Source organism: Lemur catta, chromosome 1, assembly GCF_020740605.2.
Source record: "Lemur catta isolate mLemCat1 chromosome 1, mLemCat1.pri, whole genome shotgun sequence".
In the NCBI taxonomy this organism is placed as follows: domain Eukaryota; kingdom Metazoa; phylum Chordata; class Mammalia; order Primates; family Lemuridae; genus Lemur; species Lemur catta.
Window position 1 is genome coordinate 23,046,916 of NC_059128.1, and position 25,524 is coordinate 23,072,439.

Genomic DNA, 25,524 nt, shown 5'->3' on the forward strand with positions numbered 1-25,524 from the left:
GCTTCCGGATCAGAGAGGGCCAGGTGGCGAGATGGGGAAGATGGCGGCGGCCGTGGGCTCGGTGGTGACGCTGGCGACAGAGCCCGGGGAGGACGCCTTTCGGAAACTTTTCCGCTTCTACCGGCAGAGCCGGCCGGGGACCGCAGACCTGGGAGGGGTCATCGACTTCTCGGCGGCCCATGCAGCCCGCGGCACGGGTCCTACTGCCCACAAGGTACGGAGAGAGGATCGGCCCGCGCGGCCTCACTGGCTCGCCTCGCGTCTTGGAGGGGCTTCTGTGTCCTCCTCGCCTCTTTTCGCCTCCAGACCGATTGTTACTGAACGATCCCTCCCTCTCTGGGCGCGGAGTTGAACTCCCGCTGACAGTCACACTTCAGCAGTGAAGTGCGGACCTGCCGGTTTCTTCACGCGATTCCCGGAGGCCGCCTCGGCCTAAAAAGCCTGAGAACTGGTGTTTATTTCTTCCTTTCACTGTCCACTTACATTTCTTTTCTTTCTTTTTTTTTTTTTTTTTTTGAGACAGAGTCTCACTCCGTTGCCCGGGCTAGAGTGAGTGCCGTGGCGTCAGCTTAGCGCACAGCAACTTCAATCTCCTGGGCCCAAGCAATCCTCCTGCCTCAGCCTCCGGAGTAGCTGGGACTACAGGCATGCGCCACCATGCCCGGCTAATTTTTTCTATATAGATTTTTAGATGTCCATATAATTTCTTTCTGTTTTTAGTAGAGACGGCGTCTGGCTCTTGCTCAGGCTGGTCTCGAACTCCTGAGCTCAAACGATCCGCCCGCCTCGGCCTCCCAGAGTGCTAGGATTACAGGCGTGAGCCACCGCGCCTGGCCTACATTTCTATTTTGGTTTGTGTGAAACCCCGTAGAACGTCAACATAGACATTAAGGTAGCTCTTTGCAGCTTGAAAAAACCAACTACTGAGAAATCCCTGAATTGAGAGGGTTCCGACGTTGTTAAGCTGCTGTGCATAAAACTAGTCCGGGACTTCTCTGGGCCTTTTAGAAAATGGTCATGGAAGGATTCTGAGATAAACCCTCCAAATTGAAAATAAATGGCAAACGAATATATATAGAATCCAAGCACGTTCTTAATTCTACTTTTTCCCATGAAAATTAAGAAAGAAACATAATAAGGGACACAAGGGAAACCACATTGTAGTGCAATGTTTACTTTCTTTACAGTCGCTTTAACATTGACACTATCTAATCCCTTAATTTGCTCTTGGTGTCCACAGATGTCTGGATGAGGTATTCTTTCCAAGCTTCTTAATAACTCTCAATTAATTCTGAACAAAATTGGAATGCTGTAGTAACTCCATGCTTGTGTGGACCTCAGCTTCTCAGCAACTTCATTTGTTAGTAAAAATGATGTTAAAGTTTTCTAACATACAGAAAGTCTGCAGCGCAAGAATAATATACTTGTCTCAGGAGAATCCTTCAGATCCTCATTTGGCTCCTTTTACCTATACTTTGCCATAATGTATGCATGCTTTCAGAATGTAAGCCACCTGAGAAGGGGACATTGTGTGTCTAAAATAGTCATCACTCAGTGAATACAAGTAAATGAAAGCTTGGGTGTTTAGTTTCCCAGCTTGCAGCAGATTAGAAGTAGCAAATAGGAGGAAAAGTTGCTATTACAGAACACCTGATGGGAGGAGTGGGAAAAGTGATGGCTAACAGTCTGGCAAGGGAGGAAGAAAAAAGTTCAGTGGTTTGTGTCAGTTAGCATATGATAGAATAGGTCCACAAACATCACTTCTGATGGCATTGCTGAATTATAGTGCCGTATTAAGTATGGCCTATTTAAGAAATCATGACAAAATGTTTTAAAATATTTTATTAGCTCCTAGGTACCTGGAAAGCTTTGCTGATCAGGACTCTCAGAGGGTTCCAGATAGCCTTTTTATTGTAGAGACTATTTTATGTACCAGCCACTTGGTGTATTTTGTCTGGAAATCTTCACATTTAGAGAAGTTGTTAGGATAAAAGATCATTTCTCTTTGAAAGAACATTTGATATATTCTAAGGCAAACCAGACCCTAAGTTGATTATTCATGGAAGAATAGTTTTTTTGCCTTAGTGTCCTTATTAAATGACTGCATATTAGGTTTCTTAACCAATATAATGAACCATCCGTAAGATACTTTCATGTGCAAAGAAAATCTCATTATCCTCTGAAATACTAAATTCATTTCAAAGTAATTAACAACAGCAGAAGTTCTAGCATTGACGTTTCATCTAAAAGAGAACAAATGCTGTACTTTTAGCAGAGTTCCCAGTGTTTTATTGAAACATTTTTATACAGCTATCTTAAAGACATTATTGTTTGCCCCAACTGAAGTAAATAACTTTGTGACTCGAGATATTTCAGTACACCAAATGCCTTTCATGGTTCAGAGTCCTATAAGAAGTCACAAAGGTGTGGTATCAAAAGAAAAGGTAGTGTTGAAGGCCAAAGTCAGCTTGCTTAAATTTTCTTATTACCACTTATCTTAATTTTGTGTAACTCTAGTGTTTGTTAGCATATAGATGAGAAACTGAGGCTCTAAGAAGTTAAGTGACTCAGCTAAAATTCCTAGGTCAAATTTTAGTGGTGGAGTTAAGATTACTATCCCACACTTAAGCTTTGTCCCATACCAGAAATGTCTTTGGAGGTTTGAGGTTCCCAGGTTGGCCTGCAAAATAGTTTCAGTACTCTGACTTCTGTTTCCTTCTTGCCAGGTGGTCAGATCTCAGCTAAGTGTGTCCTCAGTCAGTGAGCACGATGCACATAGAGCAGGACTTCAGCCCGTCAGCAAGTGGCAAGCCTACGGCCTCGAAGGCTATCCTGGTGAGTGCAGCTGCCCTCAGAGAAGGCAAAAATCACTCAGTCATGTGTCTAATTTCAGAGGAGGAGCTGTGAGCAAGTAAATAGACAAAGGAGAAAACTAAACACATAAATATTTCACTTCCAAACCATCCTAAATTGTGCCTTGTCTGAGATGTCCATTCCCAAAATATAGAATAGGAGTCAGCAATGCCTTCCTTATGTGGCAGAAGTGACATGGCAAATAAAAAAATAAGGACATTGACTCTGGACTCCCTGCCATAACTCTGAACACCTACTTTGGCAGAACTGCTTTAAATGATAAATTATAATTATTATATAATAATTGTCATATAAGAGTTATGAGTAATTCGTAATTGTCACTCTAGTCTTACTCTCAAATGGAATAGCAACTTAAATCTTGTTATCAAGGCTGAACATTTGTTTGGTTTTGTTTTGTCTTGTTTGAGACAGTCTCTTACTCTGTCACCCAAGCTAGAGTGCAGTGGCATCATCAAAGCTCACTGCAACTCAAACTCCTGGGCTCAAGTGATCCTCCTGCCTCAGCCTCCCTAGTAGCTGTGACTACAGGTGTGTACCATCATGCCCTGCCAAGACTGAACATTTAAAAAAAGATTTACACTGAATGAAATCAAAAGTTCTAATAGACTAAATAGCTTAGAAGTTTTATAGATAGAGAAATTAAGACAATAATGAAGCGTTGGTAATGTTAACCTTTTTTCTAGGCTCACGGGGCTGTTGTACATTAATTATTATAAACTATTTAGAAGATGCAGAAATGCCTTTTATAGGGCCAAATCTTTATTTGCCATCCTGATTCTTTCTAAAGACATAAAGTTGACATTGCAGTTGTGATTTCCAGTATAGGTTAAAAGTGAGAGAAATCTTTAAAAAGAAATACTAGTTTTTTCGTCATTCTCGGTGGCTCTTTCCTGTAATCCTAGCACTCTGTGAGGCCAAGGCAGGAGGATTGCTTGAGTTCAGGAGTTCGAGACTAGCCTGAGCAGGAACAAGACCCCATCTACACTAAAAATAGAAAAATTAGCCAGGTGTCATGTGGCACACACCCGTAGACTTACTTGGTTAAAGCCTAGTATTTATTTATTTACTTATTTATTTAGCTTATAGTTAGTTCTCCAGGCAGGGAAATTCAAGGGTGTGGCCCTGGCTTCTAGCAAGGGCTTTCATGTTGTGGCATAACATGATAGAGAAGGTCAAAGAGGAAGCAGAAGTATGCATAGAGGCAAAACCCCAGGCACTTCCTGGCTTTATAAACAAACAACCCACTCTTGTGCTAGCTAATCTAATCTCACCAGAGCAAGAACTCACTCAGCTTTCTCAAGAATGGCACTATGCCTTTCATGTGGGATCTGCCCCCATGACCCAAATACCTCTTACTAGGCCCTGCCTCCTACACCACCACATTGGGGATCAAATGTCAACATGAATTTTGGTGGAGATAAATCATATCCAAACCATAGCAATGATCAATGTAATTGACCTTGATTTTTTTTTTAATTATTATGGGTAGATAATAGTTGTATATCTTTATAGGGTACATGTAATGTTTTAATATAGGCATTGGACGTGAATTAAGTCAGGGTAATTGGGGTGTCCATCACCTCAGGCATTTATCATTTCTTTGTGTTAGGAGCACTCCAGTTCCACTCTTTTAGTGGAAGTATACCCTGACTTACTGTTGATTATAGTCACTTTGTTATCAAATATGTTCATTCTATCTAACTATATTTTTGTGCCCATTAACCATGCCCACTACCCTTCCCAGCCTCTGGTAACTAATTGGCCTTGATTTTTAACAATTCAATAGTAGAGATTATAGTCTTTTCAACAAGGTGCTAGGACAACTGAATATCCAGATGCAAGAGAATTAATTTAGACTCTTAACTTACATCATATACAAAAATAAACTCAAAATAGATCAAACCCTTAAATGTAAAAGCAAAAACTATGATACTCTTAGAAGAGAACACAGGTGTAAATCTTTGTGACCTTGGATTAGTAGAGCCTAGTATTTATAATGCAAAGAACATAGTTTTGTTGCCGCTATGGACTTGCTAGTTTTGCTTGTTCCATGGCCACAAACTCAACTTTGTTGTTATATCCCAAATGTGTGCTGTTGGCCACAAGATAGGCTGGGAGAGAAGGATGAGTCAGTGAAGTCATGTTACCCTCTCAACTTCTGTTCTCTTATCTGCAAAATGGGATTAATAACTTTCTCATGGAGTTATTGGAGATTAATGAGATAGCATAAGGTTGTTTACACAATGGCTAACACTTTGTACACATCGAGTTATTTTTAGCAGCTACCATAATTAGTGACTTAGGAATAAACTTATTTATGGTTAATCACTGTTACTAAATTTTGTCATTATTCTATGTCTAAATTATATGCCAAAGAGAAGAGAGGAAGAGTAGTTTAGTAATACCAAAGTTGTTTTGTTTTAGCTTCAGCCCAGTATCTTTAGTGTCTGTTGTCTAAAGTAATTCTCCGTAAGGACGTTTCCATAAAATGTGCTATCACGGTTAATAGTCCAGACTAGGTGTTGGTTAACTACAGCCAAGGGCCAAGTCCCCCACCTGTTTTTGTAATCAGTTTTACTGGAATACAGCCATGCCTATTTATTTACTTACTATCCTATAGCTACTTTCCTGCTGCAGTGACAGGGTTGAGTACTAAAGAGATCAAATAACTTTCAGAGTTTAAAGCATTTACTTGTCTTTATCCTTGACAGAAAAGTTTGCTGACCTCTGGTCTAGACTAGATCTGGAGTGCAACCAGGAATTGAAGACCTTCAGATTATTGCCAGCATTTAACTCAGAAATCCTTAAGCTTTAGCCTGTATGTCTGTTTGTAGTATTCCTTTTGCAAGGGGGACATTACACTAATATAGAATGATTACCTTTTGTATAATTTCATTGATTCCTTCTTGTCTCTCAGGACCCTGCCCCAGCCATGCTCTGTCTTGCTGAGATGGCCTTGCTGTTTATCTGGTTGGGAAAACTAAGTCTATCAGGCACAAACGCCTTCAGCTTCTAGTGGCCCCCACACCTGTAACAAATGTTCTCATTCCTATTCTTCAATCTTAGAGGAAGAGGAGTTCCTTCACTTTAAAGCCAGTCCTTCACCCTCTTGATCTCACCTTCTTTACCTCTTTCGGCCTTCAAGACCTTGCTCTGTTTCTTTCCTCTTTTGTATTCCCAGCTACTTCTCTGCTGGCTCTTTCTTCACAATCTATAAGCATCCTAAAAATCATAAACTCCCCTCTTTAGTTCTTTATTCATCTGTGACTGCTCCTCAGCGTTTGTTTCGTTTTATAGCCAGGCTTCAAAAAACAAGTTACCAGTATAACTGTCTTTACTGTCCTTTCTCCAGACAAAGTTTTTCATCTCTTTATCTCTAATTCTTAAGAAAGTACCTGGTACATAGTGTGTGTTTGTTGCATGTTTGATGAATGAATGAATCTTGACCATGCATAGGATTCCTGTTAAATATTATTATTCCTCTTTTCAGAGGGAAAAAATGAGATTAGGTTGCTGTCAAGGTCACAAAGATTTTTCCAACACATATGCCGTAGTCAGTTGCATTGTACCATACTGAGAAGATTTGAATACCATCTTTCTTTCTTGTTGTATTCAGTCAGGAGTCAGAAATCACCAATTATTTTAACTGAAATAATATAAAGAATTATTAGGTATAAGAAAACTGAAAAGACTAAAAAGGAACACTGAGATAATAATATTTCAGAAGTAGTAACTACAGGAAACAGCTCCCACCCCTACAACTGGGGAGAAAAACAGAAGAGCTTGGGACTATTAAATTTAGAAGCTTGGGAGAGGGACCACATGGAACTGGGGCTTAGACTTCTGAGGAAAAGACATAATAATGAGGCTGTTTTTAGTGTTGTGGAAAAATTATATTAGAACCAACTTCTGCCCTCCAGTCTATGATTACTGCTCCCTACAGGTACAGGTTAGCAGGGAGCCAGCTGGCAAAGAATAAATGTAGTTGGCGGGGTCTAAGCCCTATACTATGAAGCCAAATATATACAGGTGGATTTGAAACAGAGAAAATAGATTAATAACCAGCATGCCATTCATTAGATGATGACTTTCAAATCTATATTTTAGTTAAACTCAGTATAAGATTTCAGCCTTTGTGCCTGCAATAAATGAAATAGGCAAAAAGGTCTTGGTTGACTTTCAAATGGCGAGATGTACTGAAAATTAGAGGGTGGACTTCTGGTACTTTGAGTTCTAAAGTTTGCTTTAGGGTAACACAATAGACAGTTAACTTTGTGGAATATTTGTTTCTCTTGAGACTAACCCAGAAAGCCAAAGACATTTGTGTAATGGTAGCTGTCTAATGTTCATCAAAATTTAGCTTTTCATTAACTTGAAGCATGAGCAAAAAGAATATAGGAAGTAAATAACAGAGTAGTGGGGGTAAGGATGTCAACAAAAAGAAATGATATGAATAACTGATGGAGAATTTCCCCCTCTCCTTTTTTTCCACCCATCTTTTTATAGGATTTATTTTTATCCCAAACCCCTTCCTCCCAGGTTACCAGTGGCACTGGGTGAAGCAGTGCCTTAAGTTGTATTCCCAGAAACCTAATGTATGTAACCTGGACAAACACATGACGAGAGAAGAGACCCAGGATCTGTGGGAACAGAGCAAAGAGTTCCTGAGGTAAGTCTTATCAGTCAGAATCAAGTGTTAATATTCAGCTTAGTTCATCACAGATTTTGAAGGAACTGTTCTGTAACAATGCAGTGAAAGTGACTGGCCAATTTTTTTCCCCTCATGTTTCCAAGCAAATATTATACAGTTGTATTTTTCCCCAGGGAACATTTGGAGATGCTTTGACAGTTATATTAAATTGAGATCTCTTTTTAAAGATTTGATTATCACAACTTAGATATTGAATTTATCCTCATTAATCATTAGATAATCCATTTTCATTCAGCTTCAGCCCTGTTTTTCTACCTAAAGTGAGTTCCTTTAAAGAATTGTGGTATCCTAGGAGAAAGTAACAGTGAAAGCTCTTTACTTCTCTTCAAGATCTAGTCAGTGCTACTGGCTGTTTTATGATACATCAGTTGTTCTTCATGAGAAGAACTAATATTTTACCTTCATGTTGTTTCAACATTCATTCATTCCACAGATATCTTTTGAGGGTCAGTATTGTGCCAGGAATGATGCTAGGTATTGGAGATAGAAAGATAAAGATACCCTCATGGGATTCAAGAGTGCCTAGTCTATGGCAGGAACTCAGTATCTACAGGAATAATTGTAATAGAGCTCAGAAAGTAGGCGGGGCACAGCAGTTCATGCCTGATATCCTAGCACTTTGGGAGGCCAAGGCGGGAGGATCACTTGAGGCCAGGAATTCAAGACCAGCCTGGGCAACATAGCGAGACCCCATCTCTAGTGTGCACCTGTGGTCCCATCTACTCGGGAGCCTAAAACAGGAGGATCACTTGAGCCCAGGAGTTTGAGGTTGCAGCGGCCTAAAACAGGAGGATCACTTGAGCCCAGGAGTTTGAGGTTGCAGCGAGCTATGATGATGCCACTTCATTCTAGCCCAGGCAACAGAACAAGACCCTGTTTCCCAAAAAAAAAAAAAATTTATGATGGGGTTTAGAAAAACACTGTGGGAACACAGAGGAAGAAATAATTAATTCTTCCAGGCAGAGCAGAGGGTCAAAGAAGAAAAAATGATTTTTTTAAACTGGGTTTATTTTCCTCTTTTTTTCTCTGTCCATTTGAAATGGTCTTTAAAAATGATTGAGGGTGGAGAGAAAATGAGGGCTTTGCCAGTCAGAAAAGTAAGAAGTCTATTCTGGGTGGAGAAAGCAGCCTGAACAAAGATGTAATATTTTAGACAGAGTAAGTTGTTCTGTGAGACAGGAACACAGGATGTGTGCATTTGTGTTTATCCAATAGATACCTCCTGAGTTTCTGCTATGTGTCAGACACTGTGTTTGAGTATTAGGGAATTAAAGACAGATAGTTCCTATTTTGAAGGAATTTGTAGTTGAGTTGAAGACAGACATATAAACAGATAATTAAATACAATTTGGCAAGTACAGGAATAGAATTTATAAGATATAGTGAGAATAGTCACTTAAGTGGCTGGGTTGCGGGTAGATTGTGGAAAATGCTTCCTGAAAGTGGTGGGCAGGATTGGGAAAACATGAAGTGGGAAAGAAAGGTGGGTTAAGGCGAGACTATAAAGAGTTCAGTGATGTAGAGACTACATCACACACAGACTGCCTGTGTTCAAGTCCTGGCTCTGCCACTTACTGGCTGTTTAACCTTGAGCAAATTTCTTAACCTTTCTGTGCCCCATAACAGTCCTTTCCTTATTGAATAGTGTTAAGATTAAACATAATATGTGAGAAGTCCTTAAGAACAGTGCCAGTTAAAACCGTCGTACCAATTTTGTGTCTTGTTTGGTCTTAAGTGGCCTGATGGTCTAGTTTTCAGAAACTGTCATGCTGATTCTAACAGGGGAAATAGATTTTCTTAAGTTGAAAGGGGAAAGAAGAGCTAAAATTCAGTGGTTTTCCTTTAAAGCCTTCTTAGTCTATAGGTTATGGTATAGGCGGGAGCACTGTTAAACTTTTAGTAGTGTCATCTTTAGAACTGAAAGCAAAGTAAAGGAAGGTCGTGGTTGAGTGAAATTAGTCAAAGAGAACTTATTATTATTAAACCAGCTTGTGTTTTCAAGTTATTGATTTTTTTTCCTTCTGATATATGACTGCAGAAATCTCAGCTATCTCCTAAGATAGCTCAGATGAATCTCTGTAATAAATCATCCTGTAAACAATGTTGAGATACATTTTTTTTTTGGTCTGGTAAATTAGCAAAAATAAAAAATGTGGTAGTCATACCTTCTTCCTTGTCAAGGATTGGAAGAAATTGATATGCTCAGACATTGTGCTGGCGGCATTGAGAATCAATTAGGGCCCTAGTTCTGGTGTTGTCACTATGTGATACATGTTTCAGTTTCCTCATGTAGGAAATGACGGTATTAGACTGGATAAGCCATTGAGGGTGGTTGAATCATGGTCATTCATAATTATGTGGACAGTATATGGCACTTCTCCCCACTTTCCCAGAGTCTGTCAGAGAGGGAGAGGGTCTGTTGTTATAAAAGGTTCCCCTGGAGATTCTGATTAGATACCATAATGTCCTCTCACATTGAGAACCACTGAACTAGAGGACTTCTAAGGTCTTCATAATTTTAACTTTCTAGAATTCTGTGGTCAGGGAAGAAGAAACTTTAAGTAGGAAATGAAGAAGAAATACTTGCGCTTAGAAACAAAAATAGGACTGCTGACAAAATTAGTGTACCCCAATTCTATGTTTTGTCCAAAATGAATAGTGTAGCTAGAGATTCTTGTACAAAAGTAAAATAATTAGGTGCAAACATCTTGCTTGCAGCATTGTTTATAACAGAAAAAATAATGGGAAACAGCCTAAGAGTCCATCAGCAGGAGACTAGATAAATCAAGCATGGCATATCCCAGCAGTAGAATTCAGCCATTATGCAACCATTAAAAAAACCTTAAATCCAACTCTTCGGCATATGTAGTAGACTTCAGAGTCAGAATAAATTCATTCATTTCTCACCATCTCCGTCAAAACCACCTTGGTCTAAGCCAGCCATCATTTCTTACCTAGAATACTGCAGGAGTCTCCTAACCAGTCTCCCTCCTTAGCATAAACTCAGGTGTGGTCCAAGGGCCCGGCAGGATTAATAGTGACACTCGGAGAATTCCAAGAATCTCCCTCCAAGGAGCCAGGAAGGAACAACAGCCAGTCAAATTCTTTGTTATAGGACACCAGCCCATTTAGAAAATTAGATCCAAAGTCTGTACCGTGGCCTACAAGGCCTAGATGGTCTAGCCCCCAGACACCTCTCTAACCTCATTTCCTACCATTCCTTTTTCATTTGCTCTTCTCTAGCTACACTGGCCTCCATCTATTCCTTCCTCCCCACCCCCCCCACCCCCCCCCCCCGCCCCCAGACAAAGGTCTCACTATGGTATCCAGGCTGGCCTTGAACTCCTGGACTCAACTCCTAACTCAGCCTCCCAAGTAGCTGGGACTACAGTTTTTTGTTGGTTTTTTTGTATGCTTGTTTGTTTGTTTTTAATTTTTTTGCGTTGATTTTTTTTTTATTCATCAGTACAAGGTAGTTACCAAATAAAACTTTGTGGAATTCATTAATGTCGACTTTCTTGTTCCTTTTGAATTTTGTACATGTGTTATGTATTCAAAAATACTTTTAAAAAATAGGACAAGGGAATATATAAATTTAAATAAAGTAGCTTAGCTTTATTTGTTCTGTAAGTTAGCTTATGAAATACTTTGTATCTGTTTTTTAGATGTGAAAGCTTTTTTCTACTGATAACCTCATTGTGGAAGCAGAATTAATCCTTTCTTTTTCAATTCCTTTAAGACTTTGCTCATAATGCTAGTATAACATTTATTACAGTGGCTCAAGTCATCTGGCCCCTCCTTCTTCCACTGCCTGCTTCCCCCATCTTGAAACTTTTGTATCCTTGATGCCTAGCACAGTGCTTTGTATATATTAAAAAATGTTACAGTAAATATTTTAATTGATATCTCTTCTTTATTAGCCCAATAAAAACACAATGCTGAATTTTAAAAAGATCATTTAAAGACTGTATAGTAGTTTTCCTTGTTATTTTCAGTAATTTATTTTAAAAATACATTTTTTTTTAGAAAGTATTTGCTGCTAGGACAGCTATGAAGGAGAATAAAACTCAGTCCTTGCCTTTGAAGGACGGACTGTTAAAGGTGGAATCCAGGTACTTAAATAAGGAATTTATAAGACTAAAGCAAGTGTACTAGAATAGAGGAAGTTGTAAGGTACCTTGGGGGCACAATATAGGAAGATTCTGGGAAAAAGACTTCCCTGAAGAAGTGAGTTGGAACTGTGTATGAAAAAGCAAGTTAGAAAAATCTGCTAGGCTAAGAGTGGAGTAGGAGAGGAGAGCATTTCAGTACAGAAGCTGTGTGCTCAGAGGCTCAGCCATGAAATATGGAGGATAGGATACCTTGTGGGAAATACTTGGGGATGAGACTAGAAAGGGTAGTTAGAGCCAGATTATAAGTAGGTTTGCATGCCATATATAAAGAGTGCAGACTTTGTCTTATAAACAGTGGGGATTTATTATGATTAATAATAGATTTTTCACTTTAGAAAAATAAATTCTTGTGGCAGTGGGGAAATGGGCTGAAAATACAATGGTTGCAAAAAGCACAATGGAGAATTTAGTTTAATAATCCATGCAAAAGATGATAAGGGCTTGGAAAAGATACTGTCAACAGAGCTTGGTGATGAAGAGATTAGAGAAAGAAAAGAATTAAGCTTGAATGGCCAGGTGTGGTGGCTCACACCTGTAATCCTAGCTCTCTAGGAGGCCGAGACAGAAGGATAGCTGGAGCTTAGGGGTTCGACACCAGCCTGAGCAAAAGTGAGATGCCGTGTCTACTAAATACAAAAGAAATACAAAAATAAAAAAAAATACACAAAACAACAAAACCCAGCTGGGCATTGTGGCATGTGCCTATAGTCCCAGCTATCAGGGAGGCTGAGGTAGAAGGATCGATCGCTCACAGCCCAGGAGTTGGAGCTTGTGGTGACTTATAATCACATCACTGCACTCTACCCAGGGACACCTAGTGACACTCTGTCTCAACAACAACAACAAAAATTAAGCCTCAAATTTCTAAGGATAATAATGAGGCTTTTAATGGAAATAAGAATTGAAGAATAAGAAGAATAAGCAGGGACTGTTGTTAGGTGTAGTTTGGGTCATATTGTTTTTAATTGCCTTTAATTGGAGTATCCAGGTGGAGATGTCCAGCATGCCTTTGTCAGTATGGAACTGAGCTTAGGAGCAAAGGGCAGGAGGGAGGGGGAGAGAAAAAGATGAGATGAGGGAGTTACACATAAAGGCCACAGTGGGAATAGATGTGATTTTTTTTTTCTTTTTTTAAAAACATAGAGAAAAGGCCATTGGCCCTAGGAAACCATCAGCACAGAATAAAGAAAACAGGACAGAAAACGACACCAAACAGCCAGAGGGATATGAGGAAAAACAGAAGAAATACTATTAAAGGGTGAGACAGGAAAATGTTTCAAGGGGAAGGGCCAGCCATGTCAAATAGGCCTCGGATTTGACAATTAAGTGATGTAATGGAAACTAAGAAACTAGTTTCAATAGAGTAGTGTAAATAAAAGTCGGATTGCAGTAAGAGGAGTGAGGATGGCAAATGTTGAGTTTTTCAAAAGTTTAATTGTAAAGGGAAGGAAAGATGGGGGCAGAGGGAAGTAGAGTATGGGCAGGGTCACCTGAATAAGAGAGATGAGAAAATGTTTTTTGTTTTTTCTTAAGTATGTGGGAGTGTTAAACATGCTTGTAGGGCAAGAGAGAGAAACAAGTGCAAAGGAGGACTTAAAAATATGAGAAGAAAGATTGTTAATGGAGAAAGGCCTCAGAGGCTGTGCCAGGGAAATAGGATGTAGTATGGGTAGAGAATTAGCCTTAGTAGAAAGAAGTAGGACCACTTCTGAAACCAGGAGGAAGGACGGGGTAAAAAGTTAGACAAGTTTAGAGGTATAGGGGAGGAAAGTTGAAATTGTTTATTGGATCATTGGATCAGGCCTCTATTTTCTCATTGACCTAGAAGGGAATAAGAAGGCTTCAGGTGAATGGTGAAGGTTTAGAACAGAAGCTAGAAGTTTAGATAAGACTGAATATTTGTAAGGTAGCAAAAGGATGTTAGCAGTTAAAGTGGCATTAGATGTCCATTTGCAATGATTGACTGGGAGTTTCAGGCTGAGAAGGGAGACAAAACTGGAAGTACTCAAACACTGAATGAATGGGGTGCTAGGGACTGGAGATTGAAGTTCAGGTTCAGTGGAAGTAAGAGAATAGAAAAGGAAGAAGGAGAGAAACTTGTCATGAAGGGAGATTTTCAGAGTTGTGAACGACACAATTCCCAATTTTAAAATAATTGAAAAAACAAATATCTGCAGTAGGATTTTGAAGGTTTTCATTATAAACCTTCAGACTGTATTCTGTCATTGCTTTCACAGTGATTCACTAATGTCCCTTGCAGGCAAGAAAGAAAAGAAAGGATTAGTGCTTAATTATGGCATCCAGACTACCCACTGTACAGAGAATGGACAAGCAGGACAAGAGTTCATTTCCACCTGGTTAGGGGTCAGCTAAAAGCAGTGCTATAGAACATGATTGCTGAGAGAAATGCCAGCACTTACATAAAGCACTTGCCCATGACAGAAACTGAGCAAGCTGCCGTGTGAGCACGTTCTTGAGGGGAAAAGGTGGCCAGCCCATCCACCCATCATCCTCTTGCTAGTGCCTGGAGGAAGCAGCAGGGGCAGGGAGCATGGCATGTTTCTTTTTTACAATGAGACCTGATAATTAGGGTCATACTTGCTTAAAAACGTTCTTTTGGATAATTGGATAAAGATTTATCAGGTGTCAATGTATTTCCTGCATTCTTCAAGGTAGATATGGGAGCTTCATTGGCCCTGATCTTCCTTGGCCTCCTTTTGGACAAGTCAGGTTTTAAAAGAGAACAGCCCAGCCCCTTGAGTTATCCCTCAGTATTTTATGGTGGAAAATTATCTGGGAGCCTGTTAAATGGTTTTATCTTTATACCATTCACAATGTTCAAGAGCAAATTGTTTGAATCTTTGTTACCTAAGAGGCCCAGGGGAACCAGAGTACTTAGCAGTACTAAAACAAGAAATATATAGTGCTGGCCAGTCTTACTCTTACATCTTAAAGGGAAATGTCAACAATTGTTGCTACTTTCCTTCCAGAAAACACAAAGGCAAGAATTAAAAATCAAGTTCTTAGAAGAGGATATGAAATGAGGATCTAATGTGCCTACATGGGTCTAATACATTACACAAAATATGTATGTTTTTGTTTTTGAGACAGTCTCACTCTGTCACCCCTGGCTAGAGTGCAGTAGCATCAGCCTAGCTCACTACAACCTCAAACTCCTGGGCTCAAGTGATCTTCTGCCTCAGCCTCCCAAGTAGCTGGGACTACAGACATATGCCACCACACTTGGCTAATTTTTTTCTACTTTTATTAGAGATGGGGTCTCACTTGTGCTCAGTCTGGTCTTGAACTCCTGATCTCAAGTGATCCTCCCACCTTGGCCTCCCTGAGTGTTAGGATTACAGGCATGAGCCACCGTGCCCAGCCCTAAGCAAGTTTCAGCTATTCTTTTTTCTTTTTGTGATGATGACTGGGCTTAATGCTTTTGAAAATAAGACTCTTCTCTGGCTTCTTTTATTTAATACAGCCTTGGACTAGTCCTCTGTAAGCTCAAAGCCTTTCTTTTAGTGTAGGAAAGAGATGTTCTTTTAGTTTCTTAGAAAAGGTACAATACAGGATGGTTCTGTTCATACTTATCACTATAATTTTGATAATTTTAATTAATACTGTAAACCTGTGTTAATTACAATAATGTATGCATTATTCTTTTTCTTTTTTTGCTGAAGAATTGCTTAAGATATGCCCTGTTTTTGAAGAACATTAGACTGAATCGTTTGATGGAAAAGCAATTTGTTGGGGCCATAGCAATTGTCTAAAATACCATCACCTTCTGAATTATTTCCAAAGCTGCATTATTGTTATCTTCACTGTTTCAGATTAGTCTTGTTTTGACATAACAGTATGGATTCTTCATTAAGAGTAAAATGATGTGTTATAGTTAAAAAGAGATAGAAGGTATTTTGTTTTTTAGTTTTGACTAGAAAAGTGGTCCTCAAGTGTGATCTCCATACCAGCGGTATCAGCATCATTTGCGAACTTGTTAGAAATCCATGTCTTAGGCTTCACATCAGACCTACTCAGTCAGAATTCGTGGGCCTGAACCCATCCATGTGAGTTTTAACAAGCCCTGTAGATGATTCTGATGCACGTTAAAGTTTGAGAACCACTGGGCAAAAACTAATGGGGCATAGACAGGTTCTATAAAAGCTTTCTGTACAGCTCTTCTCTTTGCCATTTAGATACTCAGGGCACCGTCTATTTGGGGCTCTGGATTAGAGTCTTACCCTGCTGACTTCCACATCTTCCCTTTTCCCCACTGTGAAAACACGTAGCTCCAATATCCATAAAATCATTATTCTTTCTTTCAGCAGCATTTTGCTCTGTCTTAGATATTACGTTTATTTATTTATTTGTTTGTTCGTTTATGTTAAAGAGAGGTAGGCAGAGTGGGGACGAGAGGGGGAACTAGAGACTACCTTTAAATAAGGAATTAGCTACAAAATAATATCTTGGGAAGAGAAAAAAAATAATTTACCTCTGTAGAGTGCTTATGTAATGCTAGAACTACATTTATATTTCCATTAACCACAAAATCCACATAAGTCCAGAAATAAGAGGTCACACTTACTTTTCTATCTCAGGCTAGTAGAACAGAGAACAATATCAGGGAGTTCTTTTTTTTTTTTTTTTGAGACAAAGTCTCACTCTGTTGCCCAGGCTAGAGTGCCGTGGCATCAGCCTAGTTCACAGCAACCTCAAACTCCTGAGCTCAAGCGATCGTTCTGCCTCAGCCTCCCAAGTAGCTGGCACTACAGGCATGTACCACCATGCCCAGCTAATTTTTCTCTATATATTTTTAGCTGTCCATATAATTTCTTTCTATTTTTAGTAGAGATGGGGTCTTGCTCTTGCTCAGGCTGGTCTCGAATTCCTGAGCTCAAACAATCTGCCCGCCTCGGCCTCCCAGAGTGCTAGGATTACAGGCGTGAGCCACTGCGCCCGGCCACAGGGAGTTCTTTTATTTGTACTTTTAGCAGAATAAACATTGATAGAACTCAGGTTGTATTAACTACATTATGTTTTTTGTTTTATTAGTTTTTATGCACAGATATTAAATATTGCATGGTTTTATCTGTATTGTAATTGTTTGGATAGCTAGTTGCAGTCACTGGCCAAATCTTACGTATCTTTTCCCCTAGATTGCTAGTTGTCTGTCTCCTGTTGTGTCAGGGAGTGGACCAAAAGACCACACTCAAGTCTGATGATTTCCAGGACTCATAGGACTCAGCATATAGTTGTGCCCACAGATAAGATTTATTGCAGTGAAAGCATACAAAGCAAAATCAGCAAAGGGAAAGGGTACATGGAGCAAAGTCCAGGAAAAACCAGGTGCGAGCTTCCATCTCACAGGAAGTGACAACCAGTTGTAACAAAATCTGAAATGTACCAAAGAAGCTCAGTGCCCAGGTTTTTACTAGGGGCTTGTCACGTAGGCAGCCTCTGACTGACACATACCAAAATTCCAGACTCCCAGAAGGAAAGCAGGTGTTCAACATAAACTATATTAATGTTTGTGCAAACAGTTGAGGTACTGTGAGCCATTCTCAGTAGTTCCAGGGCATGGTGTCAACCCTCCCTGCATCCAAGTTCCAGAAGCCTGTGAGGGGCCATCTTTGTAAGGCCTTCAGTCAAGTCTGCTGTGTCTCTTTTCTGCACACCTGTCCTAAATAAATCAGTGTCCATTCCTTTTATGTACTGATCCTGGGGGGGGTGTGTGTGTGACAGTATCCTTCTTAGAATGTAAACTCTATGACAGATAGCTTCTATTCTGTAAACTGTTTGTCAAACATCAAGATGAGTGTGCCACTTATAATGCAGGCCTCTAATAAATCCTTTGATTTTGCTTGTGCTTTGTGCCCTCGTTGCCTATTGCATCACTCCTGTTTAAATGCTGGCCGTTCTTCAGTGCCATCCTCAACTCCTACTCTGCCGTGAAGCCTTTACTGATTAGACAACTGACTTTGAGCTCTCCTTTTTCTTAATTCTAGCACCCCTCAAAGTCTGTGCTATTCAGTTCAGTACTAGACTTTATACTGCCTTGAATTTTCCTCTCATTTTTCCTTCAATTGTTCATTCTTATATTTGTCACCTCCTGTCAGAATATAAACTCCTTAAATGAGTCTAATTTTTTCTTTTTTAGACAGCCATGGGTTTTAGACAGACAAAAAATTGATGGATTAATGATGTAAATTACAGAGAGAAATTAACTAAAATGATTAGGCCTAACATTTTCATACTTTTAGATATTTAGAGGTGAACCAAATAAACAAGCTTCCTCTTTAGAAAAAGAGTAGTTAATGACATAGATTTGATCAGACAATATATAATTGCAGAAAGGGCACCTCTCTGTTTTTACAGAAACCTCTTGTGGTTTGAACAAGGGTATGTCAGAAACCAAATCAATTACAGTGGTGCCTTAATTGTTATCCAAGCCTCAATTATCTAAGCTACGTTATACAGGGTTAAAGAAGTTGTGTTAAACCAGTTATTTTTTATTGTACTATATACTATATTTTGCTAAACTTTTTTTCCCCAACCTGCAATTCTGGGAAGCCACCGTCATTATAGACATAGTAATAACTGAGTAATCATACCCTACTTTTAGCAAACCAAACTGAAAATGTTCTGTTAGATGTATTTTTGATTGCCCATTTCCCATGGACAAATAAAGACATTTCTGTTGTCGTTCTGATTTTCTCATTATTGAGATACTAGATACTTTATCATTTAAACTTGATCCTGTTCAGCAGAGGATTTACAGCCAAGGACTAAAAATTAGAAGCGCTAATGTGTTTTTTACTGTCACTGTATTCTTGGTCAACTCATTTATCTGTTCTAATTTCCCCTACATAATCTTGGCTAACAGCCTGTACCATGGAATATTAAAATTAGACTTTAGGGTCTATTCAAAGGGCTATTGCTGCCATTTGAGATAAATAAATCCTATTTTGTCACCAATCTTTGCAGGTATAAAGAAGTGAATAAACGGCGGCCTCGAAGTTTACTAGAGAAACTGCGTTGGGTGACCCTAGGCTACCATTATAACTGGGACAATAAGGTATTCAGATTTTCTTAATTCTTTTCTTTTCCGTTTGTATTCTTCTTGGGTCCACATAAATGGATTTCTTCTTGGCCAACCTTTAAGTACCAGATCATCCATTTATGGGAGGATCTCTTTTATTTATTTCCTTCTAAAAAAAAACTTCAGGTATCTGAAGAGGAACGACTAATTTATCAGGAGAAATTGCCTTCTACATGTGCTCTCAGGTTATAGTACTGCATCAGAAGTCATCAGTGCTTTCCTAAAGTAGGTTTTATATTTTTCTTTGCTGCTTTCAAAAGCAGTTCTCACTTATCTTTATTTCCATTATTGCTTAGAGCTTGTTGAGTATTTATTTTGTACATAACATCTGTCTGGAGTAAAAGCAGCCCCATATATTTCTAGTATTCTCTTTCATCAACTCACAAAAGAACCTTCAAGATCTGGATATCTTTGCCTGCTATATATATGTATACACATCTGGGTAGGAGAGAGGTGGGAAAGAATTTCCTACAGTTGACAAAGTTTCATGTTTTCTTGAGCTACAGTTTCTTCTTTCCTGTCCTCTGTGTGTCAGAAAATACCTTCTTTGTCACCAGCAGCACAGTGTCTCTTGTTTGAATTAGATGTCTGCCACCAAGTGGAAGGATTGATTCTAAGAGTGAACTGAATAAAATATTGGTATATACCATCGTCACTGCCTACTAACCAGTTACTTTCTAAAAGCTCCATAGTTTTAGTTGACCCAACTTATTAACAGATACATTAACTGCTCCAAAGAATGACAGGTGTTGCTTAAAAAATATTTGTGATAGAAATCTTATATTCAGCAATACAGATCCAATGGAAAACTAGATATTCGTATTCAGGGAAATGGCCATGTGATTTTCTTTGAGTTGAAAAGCCTGGGTTTGAATCCTGCCTCCAATAATGATAATAATGCCTACTTCATAAGGCGGTTGTGAGAATTAAGTGATTAATGCCTATAAAGTGCTTACAACAGTGCCTGGCTGTTCTAAGTAGTTAAATGCATTCACACATGAAATGTTAGCTGTGGTTTTCCATGATAATACTTTTATTGTAGATACTGTTATTCTCAAGGACCTCAAAGTTAGCCTTATTTACTAAGAAAAATGAGGAGTGAAAATTGCCAAAAACTCTGAATGAGTAATCAGAGAAAAGTGAAAGAGAATTTAAAAAGCGCGGTACATAGATAGTTTAGATAGGGTTGAAAGCCCAAAAGGATAATTATTTCATTATAACAGAGGCTATCTAGAGGTAGAACAGCAGCTCTGACTAGTTGATTTTCTGAAGGACTAAAGCTTAAAATAATGGAGGAAATCTTAAAGTTCTTTACACTTCTAGTTTTGAGAAATTAAATAGGAACTCTTCCTTATTTGCACTTCAGTAAAAGAAAAAATAAAAAAACAGAGAAGTTCCAACTGAAGAGGCCACTCCATCCATCAAAGACTTTGCACAAAAGTCTTCCTTACACCTAAAGTTAAAGCTCAGTTCTGGCCAAAGACCTGTCCAGACCTGTAACTCTGTTGCTCTAGCTAGAATGCATCAAGACACTAGAGGAGATAAGAGACAAAAATGGATTTTCTGACAAGGATTGAGGTTGATTTAGCAAAGTAAGAAATGGGAGCAGAGGAATAACAGGACGAGAGTCTGTGGGGCCACTGCAGGGACACATAGGCAAAATAGCCCTCAGACACATCTGCACAGGAAACTAAGTGAAAGTCTTAATCACCTCTGCAGCCTTGTCATTTTCATGAACTGCAGAAAGATTTTATAGAGAGTGAGTGTTATTGCTTTGCTTTATTTTTTCTTTTTCTTTATTTAGTGAAAAAGATATTTGTGATTCTTAGGTGCTAAAAACAGGCAGTTCTGGGAAATAAGGGCTGAAAGGTATGTCCATTGTAAGGTCTGCCTTGGTCATAATATAAGGCAGAGTTAATTCATGTGTTTTGAGCATGTCATTCCATCAGATTAACCAGTGAAATTGGTACTAAGCCATGTTGCAAGCTGAGCCACCCAAAACCGAACGGGCTATACTATTTGAGTTGCCTTTTTTTAAATTAACTTGTTATTTTAGGATAGTTTTAGATTTACAGAAAAGTTGACAAGATAGTACAGTGAGATTACTCTGTTCCCCTTATTATTAACATCTTATATTAGTATGGTTCCTTTGTCTAAATTAGTTAACAAATAGTAATACATGATTATAATAGTGACGTCTTTACTTCATTCAGATTTCCTTAGTTTTTAGCCAATATCCTTTTTATGTTCCTAGATCTTATCCAGGACACTACATTGTATTAGTCACTATGTTTTCTTAGGCACCTCTTGGCAGCAACAGTTTTGAGTTGCCTTTTTGCCCTAAAAGAATTAGCCTGTTTAGGATTAAAGTATACTAACTAGAGGGTGGTGTTGTAAATTGCTTCGTGTAGACGCCATGCAGTGTGAATTTGCCTGATTTATCACTGTATAGCATAGTGCTGTCATAATCGGTGCTCAGTATTTTTTAATGGTTCATTATTAGATTACCAGATGCCTCAAGAATGGTTGGATAGATAATGCTATGTATATATTACTTTCTAAGTTAGATGATTTTTAAGGTGGTAGTTAATCTTATACCATAGTTTCCTGTGTTCCTGAGATCATTGTTTTTCTTATTTTTCCTACTTTTACCAAAGAAATACTCAGCAGATCATTATACACCTTTCCCTTCTGACCTGGCTTTCCTCTCAGAGCAAGTAGCTGCTGCCTGTGGATTTCAAGGTTTCCGAGCTGAAGCAGGTATCCTGAATTACTACCGCTTAGACTCCACGCTGGGAATCCACGTAGACAGATCGGAACTAGATCACTCCAAACCCTTACTGTCATTCAGGTAAGTTAGTTGCAGGAATTTTGATTTACTTTTTATCATGTAATTATTTTTTCTAAAGCATTTTAAGCTAAAGTAAATAAAAACATAAAACTTAAAAATTGATTGGATTTGTGGTCTTTCACTTCCTAGAATCTTGACAATGAGTCATAAAGTAAAATTAGCCTAGTCCTTTAAGAGCAGTGACCAGATTACAGTTACTATTTCTGTTTAAGATGAATGGATTCTGCCCTTTTTAATGAGGTATTGTCAGTGCTCTGTGGAATAGACAAGTGGTAGGCTATAAAACAAAGTGACCTTTTTGGACTAGAGGGCAGAAAATAGAGCAAAACACAAAAGCCTGAGTAGTTTACTCTCCTTGTCTTCATAAACATAATTTGTGTACAATACTGCACCTGTGTCTCAACGAAGAAAGTGCCTCTCATTGAGTGCCTCATCTTTAAAGTGAAAGAATGATAAATATAGTAAAAGACTCAAATAATTTTATTGAAAGACTTAAAGATGTATCAATAAAACTTACATTGATAATGTTAAAACTAAATTTTTCATTTGCTTATTTAACTGCATCAAATTTTATTTTGCAGCAGGTCTGTGGACTGTCACAATATAAGTAACAGATCATGGGTTGGTCACTCACAGACACAAGCCAAAAGAGAAGGATCTTAGCACAGTTTAGAGGATTTTAGCCCAGGCAACTATAGCAAGACCCCCATCTCTACACAAAAAAATGTTGTAGGAATTAGCCAGGCATGGTGGTACATGCCTATATTCCCAGCTACTCCGGAGGCTGAGGTGGGAGGATTGCTTGAGCCCAGGATTTCAAGGCTGCAGCAAACTACGGTCATGCCACTGCACTTCAGCCTGGGCAACAGAGTGAAACTCTGTCTCTGTTTTTTTAAAAAAAGAGGATTTGGGAGCAGGAAGTATCGAGCTGAAATTAGGAAATAATGCAGTTGGCAGTAACTTCCCGAACTATGGTTAATAACAGAAACTTACTGTTCCGTGTTTTTTCTACTTATTTTTTGTAGCTTTGGACAGTCTGCCATCTTTCTCCTGGGAGGTCTCAAAAGGGATGAGGCCCCCACAGCCATGTTTATGCACAGTGGTGACATCATGGTAATGTCAGGTTTCAGCCGCCTCTTGAACCATGCAGTCCCTCGGGTCCTTCCAAATCCAGAGGGGGAATGCCTGCCTCACTGCCTAGAGACGCCTCTCCCAGCTGTCCTCCCCAGAGATTCAGTGATAGAGCCCTGTTCTGTAGAGGACTGGCAGGTGTGTGCCAGCTACTTGAAAACTGCTCGTGTTAACATGACTGTCCGACAGGTCCTGGCCACAGACCAGGACTTCCCTTTGGAACCTATGGAGGAAAAAAAAGGGGACATCACCACAGAAGGTTTCTGCCATCTGGATGACCAGAATAGCCCAGTAAAACGGGCTAGGATCGACGCTGACAGTAAATGACCATGCTCTTTTGTATTGCCATGGACCAAGATAAGCCAAACAACAGAGACAGGGAAGAACTCATCATTGATCACACTGTTGCCTTGGATCTCATCCTGAAGACTAAACTGATGAACCACTGCTCAGAGAAGTGTTTGACCTAGTCCAATCCTAGTTAGATGTTGGCATTAATGTATGTTGAAAAGTCAGTCCGAGGGGGTATTCTTCCATAACAGCCTTCTCAGCCTCTACCATTACCTCTCAGAGAGGTACAAGCAAGTTTCCATGTCTGCAGAGTCTTTAAATACCTCAGATTTTATCAGTGGGAACTATAGTACTCCTTCCCCCTGCATCTGGTGATTTGTGGTAGTTGTGGTTCTGTGAACCAGCCGTCAGTCTCGTCTTCTCAACTCCTGCAGTCATCATCAAATTCTTTGGTCTTCTCTTCCATCTTCTGGAATCCTATACACATTAAGATAATGGAACAATCTTGTCCTCTAGAAGAGAAAGTAATCACAACTCTCTCTCTTGGGTAAAAGATACGTGAACCGAAGGAAAGGTGAACAGTAGTTTCTCCACATGTCATTTCCATCTCCAAACTCCACGTTGGCTTTTTAATGTGGTTTTAATTGTTGGACTAAAAACGTCCTGAGGGTGTTTTGTTGCTTTTTTCTCCATGAATAAACTTATTCAATTTTAAATTAAAGATCTCTTTCTGTCTTTTTGGGTTAGTGTATCTGGAATTAGTTGAGTTGGTTTTTTTGTTTTGTTTTGTTTTTGTTTTTTGCTGTATTGTTCATGCTGTTGAAGCCCTCTAGCTGTTTCTGCCCTACACCAGTCCTGCTCTGCCCTAGATATTCTTTGTGGCTGTCTCACAGGAGAGAACATTCCTTGATACTGCAGTCACTACTACCTTGTCTGATGGTCAGCTTGGGAAATGCATGAAGCACCAAGTTTTAGTCTTCGTACCCTCTCTACAACTCAACACACTATACCCTGAGCCAGCTTACTTTACATTTCTCTAGACCTCAGTTTCCTCATTCGTAAAATGAAGATAATGTTTACTACCATCTTGTTGGGGGGGGTATTGATATTTAAAGAGAAATTAATGCTCCTTTCTAGAAACATGATGTGCCAATATCGTTTTTTTATTACTATTTGGGCCCTTAGAAACATCCTTACCTGCTTGTGTGGAAGACTGGCTAGAAGCCACTTTGATTCCTCCTGCTTGTGACATTGTCTTGCTGAATTTGCATCTCTCTTCTGTTCTGCCTTTTTATTTTTTTTATAATTACTGGCATTGAATATTGAATTCATATGGTAATAGCAGATGTCTTTTAAAGGGATAAGAATTAATATAGATCCACCCCTTATGTGCAAGCTAGGTTCTAAAATTAGCACAGTAGGGAATTTTTATATAATTAAAATTACCATTGGAAAAAATCCTTAAATTTTCTACAATGTACATTAAATATGACTCATCAGAAACCAACATAAGGCATTGGCTTGTGTATGGGAGCAATGTTGTACAAAAAATACATTTCCAAACTGTAGATTCACACTCCCTGAAATGGGATGTTTACGGTATGAGGAGCAAGTGGAAACTGAGGCCAGCCAGTGGAATAGCAGTGTCCTGCCTCCCATCCCATGCTCCCCTCTAGGAAATGTGCTCACTGAGTGGGATGGTGAGCAGAATTGTTTGCGCAAGGAAATTCTCTTATTTATGTTTATACTTATTTTTATGAAACATGCAGTTGAAGATGTTTATAATGCAACTCATGATCTTGTCTTTTACAGAAAATTATGTAATCCAGAGCATTTACTTGAGAGCGATCCCCCTTGGTTTAAGTGTCTACCATACATTTTTCTAAGTCAGAGGTCGGCAAACTGACCCATCTCCTGTTTTCTTACTACCTTGGGCTAAGAAGAGTTTTTACATTTCTAAAGGAATGGAGGGCAGGAGGAATCAGAAAAATACTTTGTGACACATGAAAATTACATAAAATTCAAATTTCAGTGTTCATAAAGTTTTATTGGAACAGCCACATTAATTGATTTCACATTATTTATGGCTGCTTTCATGCTGTCATGACAGAATTGAGCGGTTACAATAGAGACTACAAAGTGTAAAAAAGACATGACCTGTTCCTTTACAGAAATAGTCTGTGGACACCTAGAAAGGAACCTAGAAAAGAACCTGAAACCAAGAAAAGGGACCAAGGGGAAGATTTTTTTATTAAGGACTTTTTATTATTTTATACCAAAGAAAGAAAATAACGCTGGAGTAGATAGTATCATCTAAGATGGTGTTAAAAGTAGAGTCACAAATGTTTGGCGTGGGGAAATTGGTACTATAATAATCTACTAGTAGGAATGTAAA

General features: G+C 39.0%; 1 protein-coding gene across 1 annotated transcript; it reads left to right on the forward strand.

Annotated features, from left to right (window-relative positions):
* Positions 1-12: 12 nt before the first annotated feature.
* On the forward strand, positions 13-23,850 carry ALKBH1 (alkB homolog 1, histone H2A dioxygenase). Its single transcript, XM_045562690.1, has 6 exons — positions 13-214; positions 2,727-2,835; positions 7,381-7,543; positions 18,742-18,832; positions 21,514-21,707; positions 22,733-23,850. Exons 1-6 carry the CDS (start codon positions 32-34, stop codon positions 23,163-23,165), a joined length of 1,173 nt encoding a protein of 390 aa, XP_045418646.1. The 5' UTR covers positions 13-31; the 3' UTR covers positions 23,166-23,850.
* The last annotated feature ends 1,674 nt before the right edge of the window (positions 23,851-25,524 follow it).